Consider the following 22,987-nt stretch of genomic DNA (forward strand, 5'->3'; position numbering starts at 1 on the left):
CGATTTCTTTCATCAATGTCTTACGGTTTTCAGGGTATAGGTCTTTTGTCTCCTTAGGCAGGTTTATTACTAGGTATTTCATTCTTTTGATGAAATGGAAAATGGGGTTGTTTCTTTAATTTCTCTTTCATTGTTAGTGTAGAGAAATGCAACAGATTGCTATGTGTTAATTTTGTATCCTACAATGTTACCAAGTTCATTGATGAACTCTAGTAGTTATCCAGTAGCATCTTTAGGATTTTTTATGTATGGTATCATGCCATCTGTAAACAGTGAAAGTTTTACTTCTTCTGCAGTTTAAATTCCTTTTATTTCTTTTTCTCCTCTGATTGCCATGGCTAGGACTTCCAACACTGTGTTCAGTAACAGTGACAAGAGTGGACATCCTTCTGTTGTTCCTGATCTTAGAGAAAATGCTTTCAGCTTTTCACCATTGAGTGTGATGTTAGCTGTGGGTTTGTCATATATGGCCTTTATTATGTTGAGGTAAGTTCCCTCTGTGCCCACTTTCTGGAGAGTTTTATCATAAATGGATGTTCAATTTTGTCATAAAGTTGTTCTGCATCTATTGATATGATCATATGATATTTATTCTTCGGTTTGTTGATGGTGTATCACATTGATTGGTTTGTGTATATTAAAAAATCTTTGCATCCATGGGATAAATTCCACTTGATTATGATGTATGAGCCTTTTAATATATTGTTGAATTTGATTTGCTAGTATTTTGTTGAGTATTTTTGCATTTATGTTCATCAGTGATACTGGCTAATTTTCTATTTTTGTAGTATCTTTGTCAGGTTTTAGTAGCAGGGTGATGGTGGCCTCATAGGATGAATTAAGGAGTGTTCCTTTCTCTGAAATTTTTTTGGAATAGTTTCATAAGGATAGATGTACAATTTTCTCTAAATGTTTGATAGAATTTGCCTGTGAAGCCATCTGGTCCTAGACTTTTGTTTGTTGCAAGTTTTAAATCATAGTTTCAGTACTTGTGGTTGATCTTTTCACATTTTCTGTTTCTTCTTGGTTCAGTTCTGCAAGGTTGTACCTTTCTAAGAATTTGTCCATTTCTTCTAGGTTGTCCATTTTATTGGCATATAGTTGTTTTATTGGCATGTAATAGTCTCTTATGATCGCTTGTATTTTTGTGGTGTCAGTTGTAACATCTTTTTCATTTCTAATTTTATTGTTTTGAGCACTCTCCCTTTTTTCCTGATGAATCTGACTAAAGGTTTATCAATTTTATCTTTTCAGAGAACCAGATTTTAGTTTCATTGATTGTTTCAGTTTTTTTTTTTCCCCTGTCTATTTCATTTATTTCTGCTCTAATCTTTATGATTTCTTTCCTTTTATTAACTTTGGGTTTTGTTTGTTGTTTTTCTCTAGTTCCTTTGATGTCAGGTTAGGTTGTTTGATATTTTCCTTGTTTCCTGAGGTAAGATTGTATTGCTATAAACTTCTCTCTACTTCTGGAACTACTTTGTTGCATCCCATAGGTTTTAGGTTGTTGTGTTTTCACTGTTGTTTGTCTACAGGTTTTTTTTTAAAATTTCCTCCTTGATTCATTGGTGATCCATGGGTTTAGTAACAGTGTTTAGCTTCCACGTGTCTGTGTTTTTTGCAGGTTTTCCCCTGTAATTGATTTCTAATCTCATAGCATTTCTAATCTCATAGATAAGATGTTTGATATGATTTTAAATTTTCTTAAATTTACTGAGACTTGCTTTGTGGCCCAACATGTGGTCATTCCTGGAGTATGTACCATGTGCACTTGAAAAGAATGTGTATTCACCTGTTTTGGGGGTGGAATGTTCTATAAATATCAGTTAAGTCCTTGTAGTCTAATGTGTCATTTAAGACCTGTGTTTCCTTTTGAATTTTCTGTCTGTATGATCTGTCCTTTGATGAAAATGGGGTCTTTAAGTCCCTCACTATTATTGTGTTACTGTTATTTCCTCCTTTTATGGTTGTTAGTATTTATCTTAAGTGTTGAGATGCTCCTATGTTGGGTGCATATATATTTACAGTTGTTATATCTTGTTCTTAAATTGAACCCTTGATCATTATGTAGTGTCCTTCTTTGTCTCTTTAACAGTCTTCATTTTAAAGTCTATTTTGTCTGTTCTGAGTATTGACACTCCACGTTTCTTTTGATTTCCATTTGCATGGAGATTTCCGTTCCCTCACTTTCAGTCTGTATGCATCCCTAGATCTGAATTGGGTCACTCTATAGGGAGAGAAAAATAGGTCTTGTCGTTTTTAAGACAGGCAGTCTCTGTCTTCTGTTGTAACATTTAATCCATTTATATTTAAGGTTATTATCAGTATGTATGTTCTTATTGCCATCTTGTTAATTGTTTTAGATTTGTTTTTGTAAGTCTTTTTTCCTCTTTTGTTCTTGTCTCTCGTGATTTGATAACTAACTTTAGTGTTGTTTTGGATTGCTTTTCTTTGTGGGTTTTTTTTTTTTTCCATCTATTGTGGATTTTGGGTTTGTGGTTTCCATGAAATTTTGATACAGTGGTCTATATATAAACAAAACTGTTTTAAGTTGCTGGTCTTTTAATTTCAAATGCATTTTCAATATCCTGCATTGTGCTTTCCTCTTCTTATGATTGCAGGTTTTGATATCATATTTGTATGTGTATGATTTCTACCTTTACTATATGTTTGCTTTGCTGGTGAGCTTTTCCATTCATAATTTTCCTGTTTCTAGTTTGGCCTTTTCTTTTCCACCTAGAGAAGTTCCTTTAGCTTTTGTTGGAAAGTTGGTCTGCTCATGCTGAGTTCTCTTAGCTCTCGCTTGACTGTAAAGCTTTTGATTTCTGCATCAAATTTGAATGAGAGTCCAGCTGGGTGGAGTATTCTTGGTTGTGGGTTTTTCCCTTTCATCACTTTAAATATAGTGTGCCACTCCCTTCTGGCCTGCAGAGTTTCTGTGAAAAATCAGCTGATGACCTTAGGGGAATTCTTACATATGGTTTCTTTTTTTGGTTTTGTTTCTCTGCTGTGCAGCTTATGGGATTTTAGTTCTACCAGGGATTGAACTTTGGGATATGGCAGTGAAGGTGCCATATCCTAACCACTGGACCAACAGAGAACTTCCCCCTTGTATGTTATTTGTTGCTTTCCCCTTGTTGCTTTTAACAACTTAATGACTGGAGACATATTAATATATCTTTTGTTATCTGAGCATTATTGACTGGAAACATTTCAGTATTCACTTACATAAGAAATTGCCAGCCACAGGTATTAGTTTCTGCAGAAGTCTCCTAGTCAATAATGTATTAATATTTTCTGTTGGTTTGATTACTGTGTCTCTCAGCATGTTCTTCCTTGGGTTTATTCTGCCTGGGACTCTCTGTGCTTCCTGGACTTGGGTGTGACTGTTTTGTTTCCCATAATAGGGTAGTTTTCAGCTATTATCTCTTCAAATGTCTTTTTCAGGTCCTTTCTTTTTTCCTTCTGGGACCCCTGTAATGCAAATTGTGTTTAGTGTTGTCCCAGAGGTCTCTGAGACCATCCTCTGTTTTTTTCCATTATTTTTTCTTTATTCAGTTCCATGGCAATAATTTATGCTGTTCTATCTTCCAGCTCACTTACCAATCCTTCTGCCTCATTTATTCTGCTATTGATTTTTTCTAGTGTGTTTTTCATTTCAGTTATTGTTCATCTCTGTTTATTCTTTAGATTTTCTACCTCTTTGTTAAACAGTTCTTATATCTTCTTGATCTGTGCCTCCATTCTTTTTCCAAGACCTTGGATCATATTTACTGTTATTACTCTGAATTCTTTTTTTTTAGGTGGATTCAATGCAGTCTTTTTTTTCTTTTTTTAAATTTTTAAAAAATTTATTTATTTGGCCTTGCATGCATGTGGGATCTTAGTTCCCTGACCAGGAATTGAACCCATGTCCCCTGTGTTGGAGACACAGAGTCTTAACCACTGGACCACCAGGGAGGTCCCCAATGCAGTCTTAATTGATCCTGGCTGCTGCTTGATTTGAGCTGTCTCTTTTGGAGCTGTGAATTGTCCTTAATGCTACAGTTTCCACTGTTTACATTTGATCTTCAGTATAACACACTCTCCTATAGCAGTGCTTACATTTCACCTGACCAGATTTATAAGGGAAAAATTCATGTTTTAAAGTTTTGTATCATACCTTAAATTTAAGGCTCATTTATATTTTGGTTATGTTAAATGGTTTGTACTAGACTGTGTTAATGTGAGGGAATCTTTCTTTACTTGGGTTTGCTTCTGTGCAATTTTGGGAACAATTGATTCCCACTGGGTGAACTCCTGCTTTTCAGATGCCAGCTCTGGAATCTTTGCTCTCAATATAGATGGAGTTTCTGTGATTTTTGCTGTTCTCTTACTGGAATTTTTTTCCTGCCTGGAGGACACTGAAAATCCAGGTTGTATTGCCCTAAGATGATTGTGTTCTGGGAACACAGGGACGGAGTGTGTGGTAGGGTTGAGTCATGACAGTAGAGCATTGTTTGGTTTATCCTCTTATAAGTGCCTCTGAGTAGCACATGAGGTTCCCCCCAACCCCAGACATCGAGCAATTTCTCAGGCAGAAGGAGAAAGATGTGCACTAAAAACGAGGGGGAAGCATGATTGAGGGAGAAAGGGGAAGACACATTTGTTTGAGAGAGTTTTGAAGGTTCCAGGAATAGTGAGGAATACATACACAGAAATCAATCAAGAAAAGTCATGAAACATTGAGGTGTGAGAGGTTGTGATATTTCTAAATACTTCGTTCTCTTTTCCTTTTCACTGCTCATTGTTTTTAGAAGGGCAGTGTCTTCAGAGGAAGAACAATCATTATTACAGGGTTTTGTTGGATTAATGAAGTTATTAAACTACAGTTTTGATGGAATTAGGTCAATTCAGAGGATACCCACTGGCTCCACCCCCCTTACACACACACACACTGAATTTTAGGAAAGAATAGTTATGATGACTGTGTTCTACTTCTGTGACTTAAAAAATAACTAATGGAATAACCATAGGGGATTAATAAGACTGATTTCTGTATTAACCAGGGCTCACTAGGTTTACCACAACCTTCCAGGTAGGAGAGAGGAAATGCATAAGTAGTCAGCAGTTAAGTATGCTCAGATTCACCGCCATTTCGTGGACGCCGGGTGTGCGAGAGCATCCGGGAACGCTGGGCGGGAGGGGACTGAGAAGACCTAGCCTAGGTTCTGTGGATTTGGACCTCCGCATTTCTAACCCAAGATCTCGAAATGCATCGTGATTCCTGTCCATTGGACTGTAAAGTTTATGTAGGTAATCTTGGAAACAATGGTAATAAGACTGAATTGGAACGAGCTTTTGGCTATTACGGACCACTCCGAAGTGTGTGGGTTGCTAGAAACCCTCCCGGCTTTGCTTTTGTTGAATTTGAAGATCCCCGAGATGCAGCTGATGCTGTCCGAGAGCTAGATGGGAGAACACTGTGTGGCTGCCGAGTAAGAGTGGAACCATCGAATAGTGAAAAGAGAAGTCGTAATCGTGGCCCACCTCCTTCTTGGGGTTGTCGCCCTCGACATGATTATCGGAGGAGGAGTCCTCCACCTCGACGCAGATCTCCAAGACGGAGAAGCTTCTCCCGCAGCCGGAGCAGGTCCCTTTCTAGAGATAAGAGAAGAGAGAGATCACTGTCCCGGGAGAGAAATCACAAGCCGTCCCGCTCTTTCTCTAGGTCTCGTAGCCGATCTAGGTCAAATGAAAGGAAATAGAAGACAAGTTTGCAAGAGGAGTGGTGTACAGGAAATAACTTCATTTGACAGGAGTATGTACAGAAAATTCAAGTTTTGTTTGAGGCTTCATAAGCTTGGTGCATTTTTAAAATGTTTTAGCTGTTCACATTTGTTTGTCTGTTGGAACAGTGACACAAAGGTGTAATTCTCTATGGTTTGAAATGGATCATATGGGGCATGTAATATCAAGAATTGTTACTTTACAATGTTCCCTTAAGCAAAATTTAATTTGCTTTGAATTTTGGTCTTGCATAGGCTGATAATAAACCTCTTAACTCCTTCCCAGCTAAAGTCAATGTTTGTAACATTATGGAAATAAAAACTGGCAAAGATTGGAATATTTTTTTCAACATAGCTGGGATATGGTATGTAGCTGTAGTTAAGCAGTTTTTAAAAGCTGCTGTGAACTCAGAAACCAGCTGGAAAAATTAAAGCTTCACCCTTAAACCAGATTAGAAGTTTAAAAATCCCACTAGTCTTCACACTGGACAAAAGGTTGTCCAGTTGGTGTAGAATCTAAGAAGTTTCAAGGAAGTTAGTTTACCTTTGCTTTAGGTTGTAAGTTCCTTCTGTGATTGCTGTATATGAATACATAGCTCTTTGTAACGTTCTTTATTTGGAAATCTGAGATACTCAAGATAACAAATGTCCTGCCTGTTTAAGGGTACATTGTAGAGCTGAACTGAGTTACTGTGCAAGATTCTTTTTTCATGCTGTCATTTGTAATATGTTTTGTGAGAATCCTTGGGATTAAAGTTTTGGTTACAAAAAAAAAAAAAGTATGCTCAGATTCACATGATGTTTGCAGTGTTAGTCACCACTGGCCTTTGCCTTAGGTTAAAGGGAAAGTCATTCCCAGGTCAGAGTATGATGCCATGTTGGTGTAGGCCAGAGAGCAAAGAGGGGAAAGAACTCCTGTTCTTTTCTGAATCCCTGTTAGGCCCCTGGAAAAAGAAGAATGGGAGACAGAAGGCAGATGTGGTCAAAAGAGAGAGCTTCCAGCCATTCTGACTCCTTATTATAAAGTTTAAGTTTATTATCACCTCCTTCAAATGACAGTCTCCTCACTCACACCTCCTCCCACTGGGTTTAAGCCCCTACTCCAGCCCAATAGTCTCTTTACCACCTATTCTAAAAAACACCATCCTTGTGTTTCTCTTTTTAACCCATTGTCCAGGGAAGGATTTGAACCATGTTCATTTCTATACCCCACTTCTTAGACCAGTGCCAGGCACAGTCAGCACTACATAAATGTCTGCTTGCTTGGACGTCACTCAGGGGTTCCTTAGCTTACCGTACTGGTGGCTCCTCGCACTGGAAATTCTGCAGAGGTAGCTTAGGTTAGGTTGGGTTTCAGTCTGATTTATGAGCTATTATAAAGTCATCTGGAATTCCATTTCTTTCCTTCTTTCTGCTATACCTTTCTGAAGTACCTGCTTCATCTTAAGGCTGGTGACCCCCTCAGGGCTGAAGATTGGCTGTCAGCAGTTTGTAGCCCATGTCCTTGCTGGACTATGTGTTTGCCTATGTTAAGGCAAAAGGAAGTTTGGGAGCGTGTTTGGAGAGCCCTAAGATTTTAACTGATCAAACCACTTTAGAAATAATCCGAGTGGCCAAGGGTTGCCATTTGTGATTGGCTTAGTCCTAAATTCCTTGAATCAGTCTTGATGGAAAAGAGGAAAGGGTGACCTGGATTGCCTTAGGTTAGACTGGGTTTACCCTGGAGCTAGAAAGGAATGAGCTTCCTATGAAGCACATGAACTGCAGGAGGAAAGAATGGATCCGTACCTGGAAATCTGACTTATTATGAAGGGGGATATGGTTGTTGTGTGGGCAGCCAGCAAAGTCCACTCTTTTAATCCATATTTTTTAGGGAGCCTTACTTTATTTATAAGTAAGAAAAGTAATTTATTACTTAAAGTAGTGAGTATTTATTACTTTATAAGAAGCTGTTCTCTTCTTTTTTTAGGGTCATTTATGAATTTATTGATTGCATGTTATGAAGAATTAATGGTGAAATTATTAAATTTTGAGCATGAGACTCTTTCCTTTATTAACTTAGATAGGTAAAACGTTACATATCACCACAGAAGAGGGGTGACAGTACAAGGCAGCAAGATGACAGTATCAGATTTATCCAGAGTGTATGGACTTTGCATTCCTCAGTAATGCTTTTAATCAGGAAGTCCTTGATCATGCACTTCAGGGGCTACAGAGGTGATAGAAAGGAGATGCTGACCCCCTCCAGACTTCAGGCCAAATCAAGAAAATGGATAAAAGGCTCTCGGGGCTGGGAGGAAATGGCCTCCCTCAAGGAAGCAAAGCACCCAGAATAGGAACTATAAAACAGTGGGGGTTCCTGGTGAGCCCTCCAGAGTCCTAGGAGCCTGGATGGTCAGAGAAGATGCTTGGCATCCTCTGTAAATAGCTCTACCCTTGGCACGGTGACAGCCGAGCACACTGCTCTGGTTCTGGGGAGAGCAACCAGGTCACCCGTGCCCAGGCAGGAGCAACCCTTACCCCATGCCTGGTCACTTAGTGCTGGCACGGCTGTTTGGCTAGACTGCTGCTGTCATAGCCTGTCGTCTAGTGAGGCAGGCAGACAAAAAGCAATCAGATACATAAGATGTTTGCCAGTGGTGAGAAGAAAACAAAGTGGCCAGAGCTGAAAGTGTACAAGAGGTTTAGGATATCTCTAAGGCAATTTGTAAATTGTTTCATGATTACAGTTTTTTTCTAATGATTTCCTCAGGTTAAAAACAAATAACTTTCACTGTTTTGTCTCCTAGGTGTACTCTGCAGGTCCCTGATGAACCAAGGGAACCCTCCGCCGTATCCGGGCCCTGGTCCTACGGCCCCATATCCCCCTTATCCATCACAACCGATGGGGCCTGGAGTCTACCCTCCAGGACCTCCAGGGGGACCCTACCCACCTCCTCAGGGCGGGTACCCCTACCAAGGATACCCACAGTACGGCTGGCAGGGCGGACCTCAGGAGCCTCCTAAAACCACAGGTACTGTGATGTGAGTGGGGTGGGTGTACAGTCGGCCCTCCGTATCTGTGGGTTCCGCACCCATGAATTCAGCCAACCACCAGATTGAAAATATTTGGGGAAAGAAATTCTGGAAATTTACAAAAAGCAGAACTTGAGTTTGCTGCACTCTAGAAACTACTTCCATAACATTCATGTTGCATTTACAACTATTTAAACAACATTTACATTGTGTTGGGTGTTATAAATAATCTATAAATGATTTAAAGTATATAGAAGGACATGTGTAGGTTATATGTAAATACCTTTCATATGAAGTATTTACATATAACGCACTCAAGGCACCACAGGTTTTGGTATTATGTGGGTCCTAGAACAAGTAAGTCGTCACGGACACTGAGGGACGACTGTATGTGTGTACCTGGGTGCACATGTGTGCAGTCCCACGTCACCAAAGGAAATGTTTGCATGTTTTCTTTGGCAGAGGAGAAACCCTGGCCTTTGCGTGCTGTGGTTAACATTCCCAAAGCTTGGTGACTGCATAGGTTGGCTTCTAACTCAGGAGAGTTGAATCAGTTCCGCTTCCTTCCTTCACATCTGTTGACCCCTTGTGGGGCTGATGACTTCCTGGCCGACATGTTTTCTGAGGGCACCTCCTCAAGCAGTGAGTGGGGGCAAAGTATCAGTTGGATTCTTGCTCTGGCAGCCAATTTTGTTTTCCAAGTTCAGCCTGTTGGGATTTTTTTTTAAATATAATCTTTTTATTGAAGTAGTATATGAATACATGCTTATTTGTATTTATTTCTTGGCCACACAGTGTGGATGTGGGATCTTCGTTCCCTGACCAGGGATCAAATCCGAGACCCCTACAGTGGAAGTGCATAGTCTTAACCTCTGGATCACCAGGGAAGTCCCTGTTGGGATTATTTTCTCTCTCAACTTGTTGACCCTCAAGTCATCCTCTTGCCACTGCTATTGGGGTTGGTTTTCTTTGCTAATATGGTTTCATAATTCTGTGTAACCTGCTAGCTGAGTTGTCAGCAGGCTTGTAGTCCTTGTTGTGTGCTAGAACAGTGCTTCTCAAAGTTTACTCTGGAGACAAGGGCCAGTCCGTGAGCGGCTATCAGGCTGCCATGAGGTAAATACAGAAAGTAAGAGTAAATATCTAAAAACCTTGAAAACAGTTTGACATTGCTGTGACATTCAAGCCTGTAATCTTGCATTTTACAAAAAGTAGCAGTCTGTGAAAGGTTAGGAAAGGAAACATCTTGAGAAGCACTGTGCTACATGTCTGGGTGACTACTGTGACTGTTCTGTAACCTTTTGGTTTGCAGAATAGTTACTCTCTTAGAGCTTTCAGCTTTTGAATATAGCTTATTCTTACTGAGTGCTCATTATGTGCCAGGTGCTTTCCTAAGAGCTTTATATACACGTTTAATCCTTGCAACAGTCTTACGAGGTTATTCCCGTTTTACAGTGAAGTGATTGAGGCACAGAGTAGAGTAATGACTTGCCCAAGGCCACCCAGCTAGAAATGGCAGAGCCCAGATCTGAATCCTGACAGGTTAACTGTGGACTCTGTACCTGTATCTTATTGCTGTTGTCCCTCTCCTGTCTTTTCTGAACTGCCACATTCGTCTGAATTTTAGAATGTTAAGCTGCCTCAGAGATTTTCTGAGGTTAATTTATAGTTTAACCCCTAAGGTTTAATAGTTTAACCCCTAAGATTAAATTTTACAGTTTAACCCCTTACTAGTCGAAAGTAGTAACAGAATTGAAGGTTCTTTTTATTTCAGAATATGAGGGTTCTTTAGAATGGATGGATACCAAGGAAGAAAAATAGGTTAAAGAGGAGTTGTGGGCTCAGTATGGGAAAGATTACACTTTTATGGTATTAAGTCAGAGGCTATATTAAGGTTAAATAGATTTGAATACCTTTAAAAGATTTAGTTTATTTTGAAGGAAAACTTTTACAATAGGAGGTTCTGTTTCTGTTTTAAAGTGTTACAACATGTGCTTGGAGGAGTTCAGGAAGTACAACCAGTATAATCAGAATAGTTGATCTCCAGGTCTGTGACATCAGAGGGGGAGTTCCTGAAAGTAAAGCTCAGTTTCTTGGTTTCTGTTTCAAAATAAGGTAACCCTGTGATGAATGAAAGAAGGCAGTCTGAAAAGACCTGTTTATGTGCAATTCAAGACTAAGCCAAACTAACCTGTGGTTCTGGAGATCAAAATAGTGGAGTGGGGGGCTAAGGTGGGGTTTGTTATTGACTGGGAAGGGCACAGGGAACCTTCTGGGTATTAGGAGTATTTTTTTTATCTTAATCTGGGTATAAACATTTTTCAAGTCTCACAATATCTGTGCACTTTAGTATATATGTAAATAAAAAAAAGTCAGCCCAGCATTTGTATTAAACAGTAGACTCAGTCCAGTGCCTCCCTAGGTTGTATCTTTCACCAGAGCCCTTCTGGCCTGTGGATGAAAGATATGTGTAGCAATACAGGCCCTTCCAAGTATTTCCGGGCCTGTATTGTTTGTACTGATTTTAAGTAGCATTCAGCGGATTGGAACGTTCCAGAGCTTGTCTAGAATAAGTGCTTCCTGGGCTCGGTGGACCTTCTTCCCTCATGCAGAAAATATTCATGGGTTTGGCCCTTTTTCTTACCTTTGGTGTCATTTAGGTGTTAATATTATGTCAGCATTTTTGAGGAAAAAATAGGATCTTAATTGTTCTTAGGATTAAAAGGTTCTTTTAGTTCAGTGTTATCAATTTGTCATGATTTCATAAATGCAGTTGAAAGCTGTTGAACATCCTTCTCTACAGGATTTCTCACTGACATCAGCCTGGGTATTGTTAATTGCCTGTACCCATTCTGCACCAGACTTGGCAGGTGATGTCAGATGGTAAAGTCCTCTCTCAGCCTGGGTTCTGGGGGTTCCAGATTCTGTGAATGGGACCCTCTGACCCCCCTCACTAAGGGATGCACCTTTAGGAAACCCGTTTCATTTATTTCTCTCTGTTACTCCTGGGATCCTCAGTCAGAATCATTCTTTGGGCCTATATTCTAAGCACGAGAATTTGAGCGCTCTGCAGAAATTTAAAGGGTTTTTTTTTTTTTTTTCTCTAGCAGGATGATTTTAGATGTATCTACTGCTGCATATGCCATCTTTCAGCTGAAGTTCTAGTGTGTAGTCTATTCTGTTAACAGCCAGCTAGGTGGAAATTATTCTAGGGTCACTCAGTCATGTCTAACTCTTTGCGATCCCATGGACTGTATAGTCTCCAGGCCAGAATATTGGGGTGGGTAGCCTTTCCTTTCTCCAGGGTATCTTCCCAACCCAGGGATCAAACCCAGGTCTCCTGCATTGCAGGCAGATTCTTTACCAGATGAGCTGGAGGGAGTCTTAGCTATTCTTAATTGATGTTTGGTAATTAGTAAGGATTGAATAAAGATGTGTTGAATGTACAAGAAGGTGGATAGATGACTGATCTAAGCAGACCCTTCTTTGGTAGTCTGTTTATAGTTGAAATTTCATTTTCTCAGATATTGTATTTTTTTTAAGCCTTTGTTTTCCTCAGCAAACCGGCTTTTTGGAAACCACGTGATTAGAAGGAGCAGGTGTTTGTGAGAATGAGACTTTCCTGGGGAGCACACCTGCAGTATGTCAAGGGTATCCAGGGATGATTTGTAATAATAATAATAATAATAGTTAATATTTCTTGCATTGGCGTTAGCTTCACATGATTGTCACAATGATCCTCTGGCATTAGTCCCACGTTACAGTGGAAAATGAGGCTCAGAGAGGTTGTGTTTCAGTTACTGTTGTATAACATATCACTGTGAAACTCAGTGGCTTAAAACAACAGTGATTTATTATTTCTCATGGTTCAGTGAGTTGGCTTTAGGGGATCTCTCCTGGGGTCACTTGCATGACTTAATTCAGCTGTCAGCCTGGCTGGAGCTGAAATGTCCAAGACGACCTCACTCACATGACCAAGACCTCGCTTACCTCCATGAGGCCTCTCTCTGCACATCTCCCTGTCCTTCAAGAGTGTGAAAGTAGCAGCTGCCTGGCTTTTAATAGTGAGGCCCAGAATTGGCACTGCCTAACCCTGTATCCTGTTGCTCAAAGGCTGGCTGGCCAGGTTCAGTAGGAGGAGAAATAGATGCCATCTTCCCCACTTCTGCTTTTTTGGTAACAGTTTTGTTTAGATACAATTAGCATACCATACAGTTACCCTACTTCAAGTGTACAGTCCGTGGGTTTTGGTGTAGTCACAGAGTTGTGTGACCATCACCACTAATTCCAGAACATTTTCATCACCCTGAAGAGAGACCCTTTAGCAATTACTCCCCATATCCTTAAATCTCCTCCTCCATTAATTTATTTTCTGTCTCTGTAGATTTGTCTGTGCTGAACTTTGAATCATGTAATATGTAGTCTTTTATGACTGGCTTCTTTTACTGAGTGTAATGTTTTCAAGGTTCATCCACGTTGTAGCAAGTATCAGTGCTCCATTCCTTTGCCAAATAATATTGTATGGGTATTCCATATTTTATTCATCCTTTCGTAAGTTGATGGATGTTTGCTTTTGAACTATTATGAATAATAAATAAATGGCTGTTACAAACATTGGTGTAAAACAGACTTCATCTCACTAGAAGGAACAGGGGCTTCCTAGGTGGCTCAGTGTGGTAAGGAATCTGTCTGCAGTGCAGGAGACGCAGGAGACAGGGGTTCGATCCTTGGGTCAGGAAGATCCCCTGGAGGAGGGGAACGGCAACCCACTCCAGTATTCTTGCCTGGAGAATCCCATGGACAGAGGAACCTGGCGGGCCACAGTCCATAGGATTGCAGCGTTGAATGTGACTGAGCGACTAAGCTGGCACACACTAAGAGAAACAGCATGTGAATACAGGGTGAGAGGAACTGTTGGTGGCCTTCTTGGCAGTTGGTCCACCACGCCCCAATCTTTGCTTTTCACATCCCTCCCATGTGAAAAATACACCCACCCCCTTATTAGACTATCAGATGTCTCATCCAGTAACTGCCTTGGCTTGGAGTTAAGGATGTCACCACTGAGGATGGCCTCTAACCAGTCATGTTGCTCCCTTCACTCCCTGCTCCTCCTTCTCATTCTGCCCAACCCTACAGAGAGATCAAACAGAATATCAGCATCTCCATGAAACTTTCCCTCCTGAATCCCACACCTCGATAGAATTTACCACTCCTAGGTGCTTCAGCTGCACTCCAATCAGACTTCTTTCAGAGCACTTCCTCTCAGCAAATTCAGTTAGGTTTCATGTTCTCTAAAGAACCTCTTAAATGACTGACTGCAGTCAACCTTGCTCTTACTGTTTTAGTTTAGATTTTCACCATTTGTGTTAGTCAAGACTCATAAGACTGCAAGTAATAGAATCTCAGCCTTAAATATTAACGAACAACAGAGGATCTTCAGAGACCTGAGTAAAGGCCCCAAATGATAGATGGTGACCAAACAGACAGGAAAAAGGGTCACTGAGGGAACAGAGGCAACACAGGGAGCAAAAACCTTGCTACAAAAAGAAAGGGAGGAGAGGAATCTTACAATATTCTTAGATATGCAAGGAGATTTCTTACTGAAATAAGACTAGGGATGCTGTGTAAAAAGCACCTCAATAAACAAAAGCACTTAGGCAAGGAGCTGTATCAGCCCAAGGATTGGGTTCAAAGACCCATTTGGAAAGCCAGGTCTTACCAAACCAGAATTTAAGGCTTTTTCCCTCAGGTGGAAGTTTGACATATGTTTTGAATGTCTATTACTACATAGTCAGTTCAGTTGCTCAGTCTCGTCTGACTCTTTGCAACCCCACGGACTGCAGCATGCCAGGCTTCCCTGTCTATTACCAACTCCCAGAGCCTACTCAAACTCACGTCCATTTGCATTGGTGATGCCATCCAACCATCTCATCATCTGTCGTCCCCTTCTCCTCCTGCCTTCAATCTTTCCCAGCATCAGGGTCTTTCCCAGTGAGTCAGCTCTCTGCATCAGGTGGCCAAAGTATTGGAGTTTCAGCTTCAGCATTAGTCCTTCCAGTGACTATTCAGGACTGATTTCCTTTAGGATGGACTGGCTGGATCTCCCTGCAGTAATACACATTACTATGTAGTAAATTACCCTAAATCTTGCCATTAAAAATTATATAATTTGGGCAGAACTTGGCCAGAAAGATTTGTTTCTGCTCACTGGGGCTAGAACATAGAGGATAACCTAGAGGGTGCTGGGTTGAGTCTGTGTACTTTCTACCCTTGAATGGGATTTACAAACTTTCCTTCTTGGCTTTTATATTCATAGCTGTCCAAAGGGATACTCATGAGAGTTGACTCATTGGAAAAGACGCTGATGCTGGGAGGGATTAGGGGCAGGAGAAGGGGATGACAGAGGATTAGATGGCTGGATGGCATCACTGACTCAATGGACATGAGTTTGAGTAAACTCTGGGAGTTGGTGATGGACAGGGAGGCCTGGCGTGCTGCAATTCATGGGGTCGCAAAGAGTCGGAAACGACTGAGCAACTGAACTGAACTGAAAGGGATACTGTTGGTTTGGCTTACACCTGCATCACAGAGATAGAAACTATTTGGTTTGGCAGATTCTTTGGAAGGGAGAGGCTGGTGGGAGCATGACTGTGGCTGTCTCACTGCTGGGAGGGATCAGGTGATGCACAGGCTGAGAAGTTACTCTTTTCTTCTGTATGCAGTTCAGGCTTGGGCTTTTCCACTCCTCCTGCCTTGATCTGACCCTTTTATTTCCCATGAAAGTTTTTTTTTTTTCCCATGAAAGTTTTAAGTTTTGTAGTATTCTGTCAATTGTTTCAATTTCAGTGAAATCTTATTCTTCTGCTTCATTATAACAAGAAACTGTTCTTTCAAATGCAAAAAGGAAACAAACAAAAAAACCCAAATGCATCTGGTGTCCTTTCCCCCTCCACATGGCCTCTCAGTGAGGCTCACTGGGGCCCCACAGTGTGACAGCCACAGGAGGTCTGGGCTTCTTCGGCAACAGAGTGCAAAAAGGCCTTCCTTTAAAAAAAAGAAACAAAAAACTTTTCATTTAACTTCTAATTTTGAAAAAATTCCGGACTTTATAAAAGCTTTGCAGAAATAGTACAAGCAATTCTGTGTACCTTTCACCCAGATTTCCCCAAACTTTATATAACTTCAGAGTAACGATTAGCCTGGCTTTTTTCACTGCCCGGACTCACAAGTCTCAGCATGTCACTTCCATCACACTCTCAGTCAGAGAAGCCACAGGCCTATGCGGCAAAACTTCGATATGTGTGTGTGTGTGTGGTGGGGGGAGTGGGTAGACTTTACTCTTGATGGGACATGCAAAATGAGTGGGAAGATCTTAGGAAACTCCAACTTCAAGTCCTGGTGCTCGGTGAGCTCATGTTCAGTGAAGCATTCTAAATAACAAAAGTCTTTCTAGGTTCTTGGTACTATGCCATAGTAACAAAACTATTTAAGGTGGTAGTTAAACACAGCAGCATCTTCAGTCTTATGTCAGAAAATAGGCCATATGTCTTTTTAAGGAAAATTCTGTGAATTTGTTAGAAAGTCATGAAGTCAGAGGTTTTTAAATTCTGTCACCAAAATTGAAATGGCTCCCACTCGGATACCTCAAATCATCAGAAGTGTCCAGTTGCCCAGCTGATCACCCTCCCAAGCTCATGGGAGACGTCACTCACCAATTCCAGCTCTATCTGCTCAGCCCAAATGTGGCTTCAGGAGCCTCCTTACCAAAGGGTCCTAGGCAGCAGCTATGAACAAGGCTTAAATTGTTAGGTAGGATGTGGCCATTTGCCATTCCTTATTCGGCCAGTGCCCTCTTTTTTCAGTTCAGTTCAGTTCAGTTACTCAGTCGTGTCAAACTCTTTGTGTCCCCTTTAACTGCAGCACATCAGGCCTCCCTGTCCATCACCAACTCCCAGAGTTTACCCAAACTCATGTCCATTGAGTCGGTGATACCATCCAACCATCTCATCCTCTGTCATCCCCTTCTCCTCCTGCCCTCAATCTTTCCCAGCATCAGGGTCTTTTCAAATGAGTCAGCTCTTCGCATCAGGTGGCCAAAGTATTGGAGTTTCACCTTCAACATCAGTCCTTCCAATGAACACCCAGGACTGATCTCCTTTAGGATGGACTGGTTGGATCTCCTTGCAGTCCAAGAGACTCTCAAGAGTCTTCTCCAACATTTCAAAAGCATCAATTCTTTGGCACTCAGCTTTCTTTACAGTCCAACTCTCACATCCATACATGACTACTGGAAAAACCATAGCCTTGACTAGATGGATCTTTGTTGACAAAGTAATGTCTCTGCTTTTTAATATGCTATCTAGGTTGGTCATTACTTTCCTTCCAAGGAGTAAGCATCTTTTAATTTCATGGCTGCAGTTACTATCTGCAATGATTTTGGAGCCACCCAAAATAAAGTCAGCCACTGTTTCCCCGTCTGTTTGCCATGAAGTGAGGGACTGGATGCCATGATCTTAGTTTTCTGAATGTTGAGCTTTAAACCAATTTTTTCACTCTCCTCTTTCACTTTTATCAAGAGGCTCTTTAGTTCTTCTTCACTTTCTGCCATAAGGGTGCTGTCATCTGCATATCTGAGGTTATTGATATTTCTCCCAGCAATCTTGATTCCAGCTTGTGCTTCATCCAGTCCAGCATTTCTCATGATGTACTCTGCATATAAGTTAAATAAGCAGGGTAACAATATACAGCCTTGATGTATTCCTTTCCCAATTTGGAACCAGTCTGTTGTTCCATGTCCGGTTCTAACTTGCTTCTTGACCTGCATACAGATTTCTCAAGAGGCAGGTCAGGTGGTCTGGTATTCTCATCTTTTTCAGAATTTTCCACAGTTTGTGGTGATCCACACAGTCAAAGGCTTTGGCATAGTCAATAAAGCAGAAGTAGATGTTTTTCTGGAACTCTCTTGCTTTTTCTGTGATCCAGTGAATGTTGGCAATTTGATCTCTGGTTCCTCTGCCTTTTCCAAAACCAGCTTGAACATCTGGAAGTTCACGGTTCATGTATTGCTGAAGCCTTGCTTGGAGAATTTTGAACATTACTTTACTAGCGTGTGGGATGAGTGCAATTGTGCACTAGCTTGAGCATTCTTTGGCACTGCCTTTCTTTGGGATTGGAATGAAAATGGACCTTTTCCAGGCCTGTGGCCATTGCTGAGTTTTCCAAATTTGCTGACATATTGAGTGCAGCACTTTCACAGCATCATCTTTTCGGATTTGAAATAGCTCAACTGGAATTCCATCACCTCCACTAGCTTTGTTTGTAGTGAAGCTTCCTAATGCCTACTTGACTTCACATTTCAGGATGTCTGGCTCTAGGCCCTCTTTCTTAGGGATACTGAAATACAGAGAGGTTTAGTGACTTGCTGGGATGCTTGTGTTTTGATGAGGACATAAGTCCTGAATCCAAGTTAAATGCATTTCCTCTTTACTGCATGCTGCTGCAATGCAGCACCAATTCCACAGCAGTCCTCAGACACCTGAGGAAAGTACCTTCTTCTCAGCCCATTTCTCCCCCTGTCTCCCCCTGCCCCCTCCCTCCCCCTCGCCCCCCAGCCAGAGAAACACACAGAGAAACCTGGTAATTATAACAGGCACCACTTTCCTAGTAGACAGGTGGCAAGTGTGATAAAAGCTGGATTCCAGTCCCCTTATTAATGCCAGGACCTGGATAGATTGCTTAACCTCTCTGATCTTTTAGTGTGCCTGCTTCCCCTTGTAAGCTTCATAAAGGTGATCTTTTTCTCTCAGCCTCCGTTTCCACAGAACCTAGAACAGTGCTGACACGTGGTATATGCTCAGTAAATGTCTGCTGAATGGATGGAAATAACATCAGTTCGAAAGATGTTTGTGAATTCATGTTCTGTTTCTGGTCCCTTTCCCTTTGAGATTCTTTCCTTGCTGTTTAACTCTTGTAGGTCCAGATACTGGGGTTTTATTCATATTCTTCTGGGTTAGGACTGACATTTGGCAATGTATGGATGTAAAATGAAATGCATTCTGCTTCAGCAGAGTCCCGAGGATGTCCCAATGGAGTTCAGAATGCTGATTGACCTTTACATGGGGTGTCTGAGCCTGTAAAGTGTGCCAGTTTTTGCTGTTTGTAATTTGAAGATGCAGAAGGTGAGTGCCTGTGGCAGGAGAGCCCTACCTGGGTCACTGGCCAACCAGCCGGCCTTTCCCCAGTCCTCAGTCGGTGCAGGCTGGTGGCGCGGCCTGGCTTGCCTGCACACTCCCTTCGTGTCGGACACTGCTCTCTCACTTAGCACAGGGGTAAACAGGGAAAGAATTGAACGATCCAGAATCTCTGCTAAGAAATTACAGCTGGCTTGTTTGCGCCGTTTATGCTTTTTTTTTTTTAATCAGAAACTCTGATGAGGCATTTTTCACTGCCCCAGGAAGCCTTTCCAGCGTAGATAAAGTCCAGCTCAGTACCTTCTTTCTTCACCAGGTGTCAGATGACAGAATGTCCCAGCAAGGACTCTGCGTGGAGCCACCAAAAGCCACAGTGGCTCAGGAATCTAGGTGGAGTCTCTCCAGTTCCCTGAGCTTCTGCTTCCTTCTCTGTAATACTGGGATTGCAGGACTGAGGCAAAGCATAAACAAAGTCATATACCGTCCAGTGTACAGGCAGGGAAGACTCAGCACCCTCCCTTGGCCCACACCACTTTTCTGAATTTTTGCTTGTGGATGGATGGGACTGCTGAAGACAGGAAGCCCTCAGGGGAAAGGTGGGGATCCCAGTTGCTGAGAGTCATTCCTGATCTCCCCCTCAGAATCCTTACCAGCCTGAGGCAGCCATGGGACCCACAACTCCAGAGTCACGTCATCTGCCTTATAACTGGTCTCCCTCCTCCTGCTCTTGCCCCTACTGTCTGCTTTCTCCCCCAGACCCTCTAGAAGCTTCCTTTGTCACTCAGAGTAAAAACCAGTCCTTAGGTGACGAGCCAGGCCCTCTGTGGGCAGGCTGCCACTGTGCACCACTCCAGCGCTCCTTGGTATTTGTGGTATTTGCCATTGCCATCCCCTCTGCCTTTCTCTTTCTGCCGAAATCGACCCGGCCTGTGTTCTCTTGATTCTTGCTCAGCTGTCACCTAGTCAGAGAGGCCTTCCAACGACCTTCCCTCTCCCCACCCCTAACACCCTAGCCTGCACTCTCTCCCCACTCTGCCCACCTCTTTTCCCTTCCCAGCACATTGCTCACAGGTTCCTTGGCTGCCTTGTCTTCCTGCTGGAACTTAAGTTGCTTGAAGACAGGGACTTCTGTATGTCATGTTCACTACTTATTCCAAGGATGTGTTGACTGGCAGGCTGTCCCCTCCCCATTTCCTCTGTCTGTACAGGTGTCTCTGCAGCACCCTGCTTGTGACCTTACCTTGGGTTCCTCTCCCTTCTCATCTTCTCTGTATAGAATCCTGGTAGTGGCTCTGAGTTTTTGCTGTGGGTCAGACCTGGTGCTGAACACTATATATCCTTCAGCTTTTAATTAGGGGGACAGCTCCATGAGGTGGGTCTTATTAAAGAAGAGTTTGCCCAAGGTCAGAGCTATTAAGTGGCAAGCAATCATTCTAACACTGTGTGTGACCTGAGACAGACCCAGTGACCACAAGGAGGAAGGTCTCTAGAAAGGGAGGAGGAGGAGGAAGATGAGCAAGGAAGGGGTATGAGATGGAGACAGTAAGGTTCCCAGAGCTAGCACAGTAGCTGGTAGTTAGTAGGGCTTCCAGAAAGAGCTACAGAAAGCATCAATCCCCAGGGTCTATCCAGACAAAGGCACAGAAATGGGGCAAAAGGGACAGTTGCCTGTGGTCTGATCCAGCCTGAACATGTTTACCTCCTCAACCAGGAGGAGGTGGGGTGCTTATGGTGTCCTCTGGGGATTTGTGGCTCTTGACAAGAGCTGTGGCACCAGCTATTTCTCTCAGCACCGCAGACCTCCCCTCTCCCTGATCCAGGGAGGGCCAGGACCGTGGCCCATTGGGCTTTCAGCTTGCTCATCCTTACTTTGGAGAGAAAACTGCTCCTTACTTTTGGCCATGGTCTCTTGGCTTCCATTTAGTTTGACGCTTTGCTGCTGGCCTGGGTTTCTGTGTGATAGGCCAGAGGTTTTGATTTACCTGAGAATAAAGAGGTTTTGGAGAAAGCTATTCCTCACCTAACTCTTGAGCGCGCCAGAGTAGAACCTATGTAAGTTAAGGGTTTAAACATTTCTTTTCCCTTCCTATTATTAGAATAAAGACCAACATTTCCAAGGCCTTTGAGAGGTCCTTCGTGTTCTAGCCTTGCTAGCAGATTCCTTTTCACTTCCTCAACCTCCCTAGGCCTCTCCTCCCGTATGGCTTTTGCAAAGTGTTTCCTCTGTATGGCTTGCAAAATCATACCTCTCTTGACACAGCACAAGTAACTCTTGCTAACCCTTCCCATCTCACTCTTGTGTCACTTCAGTGACACTGAATGGAACCTCACCCTCACTCCCCAGCGCAACCGGGGTCAGCTTTCTGCCCTTCATAGTGCGCTCTAGGCTTGTAATTTTACAGCTTTGGCTCTAGTTAGAGAATTAAGGTCTCCACCACTGTCCAAAAGTGTCCTGATTTCAGAGACCTTGAATAATTTGATTGACCCCTTGATTCCCCAGTGAGTACTTGTTGAGTGATTAAACATGAAGAGGACTTTGAAGATATGCAGGAGAGAGGACAGGGTGAGTTTCTGAAGTAAGCTTTGTCAAGTTCTTAAACTTTGAACTTGAACTTGCAGAAAAGGTCATTTATACCACTTTCCCCTCCCTCATGTAATTCATTTGTTGGTCTGGGCTCTGAGCAGGATATTCACTGTGGAGCATTGTTGGAGTACTGAGTCATGGGTGTGTGAATTATCAAAATTGAGAGTGCAGCTTTGGGTCATTTTTGCCTCCACTGAGTGGTCTGGTCCCTGAACATAGTAACAACTCTCATAGAAAAAAATGTTTTTCCACTCATAGTCCAGATACCCCATTATCTCAAATCATTTTTGTGTTCTTATTTCCCCAGCAGTTCTTGCTTAGATGCACGTGTCGTTTGCAGCTGGCAGCCACTGTAGTATGGATTCCATTGTGTGTCCTGTCCCCTCCTCCACCCCACTTGTATAAGCAGATTCCCTGTAGAGCAGGGTTTCTCACCCTTGGCACCTTGGTATTTGGGTTGGATGATTTTGGTGGGGGGAAAGCAGAGCTGTCCTCTGCATTGTATGTTTAGCAGCATCCCTGGCCTCTACGCACTGTATGCCAGTAGTATCTGCTCGGTTATGGCAATCAGCGGTGTTGTCCAGACATTACCAAATGTTCCTTAGGGGCTCAGATCACTTGCCTTTGAGAACCACTTCTATAGAGTCTTCATATGAAAACTGTAAGTTGGGCTTTTGAGTCCAGTGGAGGAAAAGGCCTTCCTAATAAGCTTTATCAGCAGCTAAAAAATAACTTTTTTTTTGGTGGCCAGGTCAGGAGAAAGCCTCCAGGAACCTGGAGCTTTAAACAATTCACTCATCATCTGATGCATACAGATGACTCATTGGAAAAGTCCCTGATGCTGGGAAAGATCGAGGGCAGAAGAGGGCATCAGAGGATGAGATGGCTGGACAGCATCTCTGATTTAATGAATGAGAACTTGGGCAAACTCTGGGTGATGGTAAGGGACAGGGAGGCCTGGTGTGCTGCAGTTCATGGGGTTGCAAAGAGTCAGACATGACTGGGTGACTGAATAACAGCAACAACAATTCTAACCAAAAAAATAAAGAATTCACTCATGACTTCTTATTGGATAGACAAGCTTTGTTTCTGAGCCTCTCTGCAGGTGGGCCTGGAGAATCTGGATGTGTGAAAGCAATTCCTAGATTAAAACTAGCAAGACAAGAAGAGTTTGAGGCCAGTGGTCTAAGTTTTTGAACATTTAATAATCATTATTGTTGAATAATTAATAAAAGCTAAATAAAAGAACGAATAGTTATTAAGTGGTTATGGTGTATCAGGCATTTTTAATGAGTCAGCTCTTTTAGTCCTTGTAACAACCCTGTGAAATAGGTTTTTTACCGTCCCCATCATACAGATCAGAGGTCTCCAACCCCAGGCCACAGACTGGTGTCAGTCTGTGGTCTGTTAGGAACTGGGCCACACGGTAG

At 42.3% G+C, this 22,987-nt stretch overlaps 1 protein-coding gene and 1 pseudogene across 1 annotated transcript in view; both read left to right on the forward strand.

Moving 5' to 3' along the window:
- Positions 1–22,987, forward strand: part of CYSTM1 (cysteine rich transmembrane module containing 1) — a 57,706-nt gene that overhangs the window by 17,399 nt on the left and 17,320 nt on the right. The window contains exon 2 of the mRNA XM_070465479.1: positions 8,558–8,782. Within this exon, the coding sequence (XP_070321580.1) occupies positions 8,578–8,782 (205 nt within the window). The 5' untranslated portion in view covers positions 8,558–8,577. The remainder of the gene's footprint in view (positions 1–8,557; positions 8,783–22,987) is intronic.
- Positions 5,165–6,494, forward strand: LOC139034399 (serine/arginine-rich splicing factor 3 pseudogene; annotated as a pseudogene).

Source organism: Odocoileus virginianus, chromosome 3 (assembly GCF_023699985.2).
Source record: "Odocoileus virginianus isolate 20LAN1187 ecotype Illinois chromosome 3, Ovbor_1.2, whole genome shotgun sequence".
Classification (NCBI taxonomy): Eukaryota; Metazoa; Chordata; class Mammalia; order Artiodactyla; family Cervidae; genus Odocoileus; species Odocoileus virginianus.